At 55.0% G+C, this 7,497-nt stretch overlaps 1 protein-coding gene across 1 annotated transcript; it reads right to left on the reverse strand.

The window, feature by feature from the left end:
- Positions 1-2,155: 2,155 nt before the first annotated feature.
- IER3 (immediate early response 3) lies at positions 2,156-5,025 on the reverse strand. Its single transcript, XM_069882017.1, is given in 3 exon segments — positions 2,156-2,579; positions 4,824-4,847; positions 4,849-5,025. Coding segments are annotated over 3 exon segments (477 nt in total). The 3' UTR covers positions 2,156-2,303.
- Positions 5,026-7,497: the final 2,472 nt, after the last annotated feature.

The following is a 7,497-nucleotide window of genomic DNA, read 5'->3' on the forward strand; positions in this document are numbered from 1 at the left end:
TTGGTCCCACCCACAGCCAGTCAGACTTGGTGGCTAATTAGTGATGTGGCTAATTAGGGATTGATCGAATCAGTGATTGGTCTAATTAGGGGACGAGGCGGCTCCTCCAACCTTGACTGTGGTCTCAGCTCCAGCCTCTTCCCAGCCCTTCAACCCAACTGGAGTCGCCCTCAAAGACTCAAGGTTGGGGGTTGTTCCCACCCACATCCAGTCAGACTTGGTGGCTAATTAGTGATCGATCCAATTAGTGATTGATCCAATCAATGATTGATCTAATTAGGGGACAAGGCGGCTCCTCCAACCTTGACTGTGGTCTCAGCTCCAGCCTCTTCCCAACCCTTCAACCCAACTGGAGTCGCCCTCCAAAACTCGAGGGTGGGGGTTGGTCCCACCCACAGCCAGTCAGACTTGGTGGCTAATTAGTGATGGGCCTAATTAGGGATTGATCCAATCAGTGATTGGTCTAATTAGGGGATGAGGCAGCTCCTCCAGCCTTGACTTCAGCCTCTTCCCAGCCCTTCAAGCCAACTGGAGTTGCCCTCAAAGACTCAAGGTTGAGGGTTATTCCTGCCTGGGGCCATTCAGACTTGGTGGGTAATTAGCAATCAATCTAATTAGGGATCTAATTAGGAGGCTCTCTAATTAGGGGATGAGGCAGCTCCTTCAATATTGACTGTGGTCTCAGCTCCGGCCTCTTCCCAACCCTTCAACCCAACTGGAGTCGCCCTCAAAGACTCAAGGTTGGAGCCTGGAGCCGTTAAGCCTTCCTGGCTAATTAAGGACCTAATTAATTAGTTGGGGACCACCCCTTTGGACATTTTTAACCCTTCACCCCCCACCTTTTTCCAGCGGGAAGATGGTTCATGGGGAACAGGACCTGCTGCCCCCCGCCCCGATTTTGGGGTGGAAAGAAGCCGTTAAATCAATTCCCAACTAATTAAGAAGATTTTTAACGATGTTTTCTCCCCCGAGTGGGTTTTAAAGCTTTGCCGGGCACAATCCAGGGGGGAGCTGGTAAAAAGTGAAGCAAAAAGGGGGTTTTGGGGGGGTTCCCTCCTTTTTTCTCCTTTTTTTGTGTGGTTGGGGGGGGGAATTTAATCCAATTTGGGAAAAATTGGATTTTTGGATGATTTTTTCGTGAAATTATTGGGTTTATTTGGGGGGTTTTGGTAGAATTGGGGGGCACTGACGCTCCCCAAGGGCCAGAACAGAGAAAAGCACCAGATTTTGGGGGAAAAGCACCAAATTTGGGGGAAAAGCCACCAAATTTGAGGGAAAAAACTCCAAATTTGAGGAAAAACCACCAAATTTGAGGGAAAAAACTCCAAATTTGAGGGAAAAACCTCGAAATTTGAGGGAAAAACCTCGAAATTTGAGGGGAAAACTCCAAATTTAAGGAAAAACCTCACAAATTTGAGGGAAAACCTCCAAATTTGAGGGGAAACGCACCAAATTTGAGGGGAAAACCCACCAAATTTGAGGGGAAACGCACCAAATTTGAGGGAAAAAACTCCAAAGTTAAGGAAAAACCTCCCAAATTTAAGGAAAAACCTCCAAATTTGAGGGGAAAACCTCCAAATTTGAGGAAAAACCTCCCAAATTTGAGGGGAAACGCACCAAATTTGAGGGGAAAACCTCCAAATTTGAGGGAAAAACCTCCAAATTTAAGGAAAAACCTCCCAAATTTGAGGGGAAAACTCCAAATTTGAGGGGAAAACTCCAAATTTGGGTTTGCCAAGTGGCTTCGGTATGAAAAAACTTTCTTTTTTTGCTCGATATGGATTGTTTTTAAGTTTTTTTGTTACTTTTTTGTGACTTTGTACTGGGGGGTTGGATTAATAAAGCAAACCCGGGCGCCTGCGTGCGTCCCACCATGAATTTTCAGCGAGACGCAATGATTTTCTGCTTAAAACTCAAAATTTTGCTTTCGTTCCTACCTAAAAACGAGGGGGAGGCAAATTTCCCCCGCTCGTGGAGCTGGAAATTGGGGTAGAAAACCTGAAAAGCGCTATTTTCTCCTCAAGAAAAGGGGAAATTTGGGTAGAAAGCGTGGAAAAAGCCTTTTACTTGGATTATTTGATGGTGAAATGGGGAAAAGAGAAGAACTGGGGCGGGATTTGGAGCACCCGACGCTTCAATAAGGCCACGCAGCGAGTTAATTGAAAAAGTGATTATTAAATAGCCTCGAAACCGACGTTAAATAAATAGAAATAAATAAAATAAATAGAAATAAATACAATAAATAAACCCCGGAGGCCGAAAATTGAGGTAGGGCGAACCCCGCGGGCCCCGCGGCGGCGTCTTCAGCCCGAAATCGTAGAGTTTGGGGCTCGAAAAGCCGAGGGGAGCGGCGAGCGGGGGCAGAAAGCAGCCGCGGGGGCTACCGGAGTCGCTCTGGGGGCTTCCGGAATGTTCCTGAGGGTTTGCGGAGGCACCGCGGTGGCTTGTGGAGGCACCGCGAGGGTGTCCGGGGTCCCTTCTTCGGGTGTGTTGTACACCTGGGCGCCGACCACGGCTAAAAGGAGGAGCAGGAGGCGCTTGGCGGCGCTGGGTTCCTCGGCGGGGAGCGGGCGCCGCACCTGAAGGGATTAAAAATCGAAAAATAATTAAAAAAATTGGGTTAGGAGGGAAATTTGGGGCAAGTCAACCCTTCCCTGGGGCTACTAGACCCCCTCAACGAGGCCGAGGGAAGCCATTTAACAGCTTAGCCGAGGAGCCAAGGGTAAAAAGTTGATTTCTATGAAGATAATTCAACTAATTGCCCCCCCCCGGGCAATTAGCCCCCTCCCCATGGCCAATACACCCCCCTGGGGCAAATAGTTTTCCTCTTCGGGGCAAGTAAATCCCATCCTTGAGGCAAAGAAGTCCCAGAATGGGGCTTAAGGGACATTTCCGAGGGCAAACGCGTAGATTAGGGGAAGATTCAAGGGTAAAAATGGGGTTTAGAGGAGGATAATTGGGATAATTGCCCCCCCCGGGGCAAGGAGTCACCTTCCCGGGGTAAATAGACCCCCCCCAGGGCAAATAATTCTCATTTTTGAGGCAAATAAGTCCTAGAATGAGGCTTGTGGGTCCAGGTGGGGGTGAGTCAGGCTGGAGGGAAGTGAGTCACGCTGGGAAATGGGCCTCATCCTGCCCCCCCAGGGGCCACGGGGGGGGAAAAGGGTTTGGGGGAGGGAAAAAGGGGGGTTGGGGGGGGAAAAAGAGGTTTTTTGGGGGGAAAAAGAGGGTTTCGGGGGGGGAAAAAGGGTTTCGGGGGGGGAAAAAGGGTTTCGGGGGGGGAAAAAGGGTTTCGGGGGGGGAAAAGAGGGTTTTTTGGGGGGGGAAAGAGGGTTTTTGGGGGGGGAAAAGAGGGTTTTTGGGGGGGGAAAGAGGGTTTTTGGGGGGGGGAAAGAGGGTTTTTTGGGGGGGGGGAAAGAGGGTTTTTGGGGGGGGGAAAGAGGGTTTTTGGGGGGGGAAAGAGGGTTTTGGGGGGGGAAAGAGGGTTTTGGGGGGGGAAAGAGGGTTTTGGGGGGGGGAAAGAGGGTTTTGGGGGGGGGAAAAGAGGGTTTTTTGGGGGGAAAGAGGGTTTTTTGGGGGGGGAAAAGAGGGTTTTTGGGGGGGGAAAAGAGGGTTTTTGGGGGGGGAAAAGAGGGTTTTTGGGGGGGGAAAAGAGGGTTTTTGGGGGGGGAAAAGAGGGTTTTTGGGGGGGGAAAAGAGGGTTTTTGGGGGGGGAAAAGAGGGTTTTTGGGGGGGGAAAAGAGGGTTTTTTGGGGGGGAAAAGAGGGTTTTTTGGGGGGGGAAAAGAGGGTTTTGGGGGGGGGAAAAGAGGGTTTTGGGGGGGGGAAAAGAGGGTTTTGGGGGGGGAAAGAGGGTTTTGGGGGGGGAAAGAGGGTTTTGGGGGGGGAAAGAGGGTTTTGGGGGGGGAAAGAGGGTTTTGGGGGGGAAAGAGGGTTTTTTGAGGGGGGAAAGAGGGTTTTGGGGGGGGAAAGAGGGTTTTTGGGGGGGAAAGAGGGTTTTTGGGGGGGGAAAGAGGGTTTTTGGGGGGGAAAAGAGGGTTTTTGGGGGGGGAAAAGAGGGTTTTTGGGGGGGGAAAAGAGGGTTTTTTGGGGGGGGAAAGAGGGTTTTTTGGGGGGGGAAAAGAGGGTTTTTTGGGGGGGGAAAAGAGGGTTTTGGGGGGGGGAAAAGAGGGTTTTGGGGGGGGGAAAGAGGGTTTTGGGGGGGGAAAGAGGGTTTTGGGGGGGAAAGAGGGTTTTGGGGGGGGAAAGAGGGTTTTGGGGGGGAAAGAGGGTTTTTTGAGGGGGGAAAGAGGGTTTGGGGGGGGGGAAAGAGGGTTTTTGGGGGGGGAAAGAGGGTTTTTGGGGGGGAAAAGAGGGTTTTTGGGGGGGAAAAGAGGGTTTTTGGGGGGGGAAAAGAGGGTTTTTTGGGGGGGGAAAAGAGGGTTTTTTGGGGGGGGAAAAGAGGGTTTTTTGGGGGGGAAAAGAGGGTTTTCGGGGGGGGAAAAGAGGGTTTTTTGGGGGGGAAAAGAGAGTTTTTTGGGGGGGAAAAGAGGGTTTTGGGCGGGGGAAAGAGGGTTTTTGGGGGGGGGAAAGAGGGTTTTTTGGGGGGGAACCGGTTTGAAGGGGGGGGGAACCGGTTTGAAGGGGGGGGAACCGGTTTGAAGGGGGGGGAACCGGTTTGAAGGGGGGGGAACCGGTTTGAAGGGGGGGGAACCGGTTTGAAGGGGGGGGAACCGGTTTGAAGGGGGGGAAGCAATTTTAAGGGGGGGAACCAGTTTAAGGGGGGACCCAGGAGCTGGAGGGGCCTCAGAGGGGCCTGAGGGGCCGGGGGCTCCCGGTACTCACGGCGGGCGGGTAGAGGACCCGGCGGGGGGTGGCGGCGGCGGGGCCGGGGGGCGCTGCCGGTGGCCGCGGGGGGCTCGAAGGTGAAATACCGGGGCGGGGAGGGGGTGAGGCCGGCGGGGAGCCCCTCGGAGCGGCCCCAGGCCCGGCCGGGACACGTCGTCGTCGCCGTGGCCGCCGCCGCCATCGTCATCGTGATCGTCATGGCGAAGAAAATGGCGGCGGCGGCGCCACGCGGCTTTTATAGGCGGTGGGCGGGGCCGCGCGCGGCACGCACGGCACGCACGGCGAGGCCACGCCCATCGGCGCGCCCCATTGGCTGCGGTGAGCTAGAAGCCACGCCCCCTCCGCTCCCATTGGCTGAGCTGAGACCTAGGCCACGCCCCCTGTTTATTGACTGGAGGGGGCGTGGTCTCGCGGGAAGCCCCGCCCACCGCGGGAAACCCCCCCCCCGGGGGGGGGGCGAGGGGGATATGGGGCCCTATAGGGGATAGAGGGGGCGTCTAGGGGGGCTATAGGGGGTGTATACTGGGGTATAGGGGGGGTGTATGGGGCTATAGGGGTGTATAAAGGGTTGTATAAAGGGTTATGGGGGTGTATAGGGCTGATAGAGGGGATATGGGGGGCTATAGGGGGTGCATGAGGGAGCTATAGGGGGTGTATGGGGGGGTACAGGGGGCTATAGGGGTGTGTAAGGGGCTATAGGCGGTGTATAGGGCTGATAGAGGGGATATGGGGGGCTGTAGGGGGTGTATAGGGGTGTGTAAGGGGCTACAGGGGGTGTATAAGGTGCTATAGGGAGTGTGTAAAGGCGTGTAAGGGGCTATAGGGAGCGTATAAAGGTATATAAGGGGCTATAGGGGGTGTATAAGGAGCTATAAGGGGTGTACAGGGGGCTACAGGGGTGTATAAGGGGCTATAGGGGGTGTATAAGGAGCTATAAGGGGTGTACAGGGGGCTACAAGGATGTATAAGGGGCTATGGGGGTGTATAGGGGGCTACAGGGGTGTATATAGGGCTATAGGGGGTGTAGAAGGGGCTATAGGGGGTGAAGAAGGGGCCATAGGGGGTGTATAGGGGGTGTATAAGGGGCTATGGGGGTGTAGAAGGGGCTATAGGGGGTGTATAGGGGGTGTAGAAGGGGCTATGGGGGTGTATAGGGGGTGTAGAAGGGGCTATAGGGGTGTAGAAGGGGCTATAGAGGGTGTAGGAGGGTGTATAGGGGGTGTAGAAGGGGCTATAGGGGGTGTAGAAGGGGCTATAGGGGGTGTATAGGGGGTGTAGAAGGGGCTATAGGGGGTGTAGGAGGGTGTATAGGGGGTGTAGAAGGGGCTATAGGGGTTGTATAGGGGGTGTAGAAGGGGCTACAGGGGGTGTAGAAGGGGCTATAGGGGGTGTATAGGGGGTGTAGAAGGGGCTACAGGGGGTGTAGAAGGGGCTATAGGGGGTGTATAGGGGGTGTAGAAGGGGCTATAGGGGTGTAGAAGGGGCTATAGGGGGTGTATAGGGGGTGTAGAAGGGGCTATAGGGGGTGTAGAAGGGGCTATAGGGGGTGTATAGGGGGTGTAGAAGGGGCTATAGGGGGTGTAGAAGGGGCTATAGGGGGTGTATAGGGGGTGTATAAGGGGCTATGGGGGTGTAGAAGGGGCTATAGGGGGTGTATAGGGGGTGTAGAAGGGGCTATAGGGGTGTAGAAGGAGCTATAGGGGGTGCATAGGGCTGACGGAGGACACATGGAAGCTATAGGCGATGCCTGGGGGGGCTACCGAGGGCGTCTATGAACACACAGAGCGGCTATAGGGGACATCCAGGGCCCTACAGGGCTACGAAGGCCGTATAGGGGGACACAGGGGTCGCGTGGAGGCTAGAGGGGGTGCCCGGCAGCCCCCCCATAGGGCCCTTTCCCCTATAGCTGCTGCCCCCCCCACGTACGCAATGGGATTTTCCCACCTTACGCAACCGGGACCAGAGACGTGCGGGGGCGCTCGGACACTGGGGGCCCCTATAGATTTTTTTTGGGGGGGGGCCTATAGGGCTCTAGGAGGGGGTATCTATAGGATGACCCCCTATTTAAGGGGTTCCCACCCCCCTATGTCCCCTATAGGGGGGCTATAAGTGACCCCCCCCATTTTAAGGGGTTCCCAGCCCCCTAAGTCCCCTATAGGGGGGCTATAAGTGACCTATAGGGGGGCTATAGGGTGACCCCCCCTATTTTAAGGGGTTCCCAGCCCCCTAAGTCCCCTATAGGGGGGCTCTAAGTGACCTATAGGGGGGCTATAGGGTGACCCCCCCTATTTTAAGGGGTTCCCAGCCCCCTAAGTCCCCTATAGGGCAGCTCTAAGTGACCTATAGGGGGGCTATAGGGGACCCCCCCTATTTTAAGGGGTTCCCAGCCCCCCAAGTCCCCTATAGGGGGGCTATAGGTGACCTATAGGGGGGCTATAGGGGACCTCCCCTATTTTAAGGGGTTCCCAGCCCCCTAAGTCCCCTATAGGGGGGCTCTAAGTGACCTATAGGGGGGCTATAGGGTGACCCCCCCCTATTTTAAGGGGTTCCCAGCCCCCCAAGTCCCCTATAGGGGGGCTATAGGTGACCTATAGGGGGGCTATAGGGGACCCCCCCCTTTATGAAGAGAAAAAAAAGGGGGGGACACGCAAAAATGAGAGAAACGACCTCA

Source organism: Phaenicophaeus curvirostris, unplaced genomic scaffold (genome assembly GCF_032191515.1).
Source record: "Phaenicophaeus curvirostris isolate KB17595 unplaced genomic scaffold, BPBGC_Pcur_1.0 scaffold_73, whole genome shotgun sequence".
Taxonomy (NCBI): domain Eukaryota; kingdom Metazoa; phylum Chordata; class Aves; order Cuculiformes; family Cuculidae; genus Phaenicophaeus; species Phaenicophaeus curvirostris.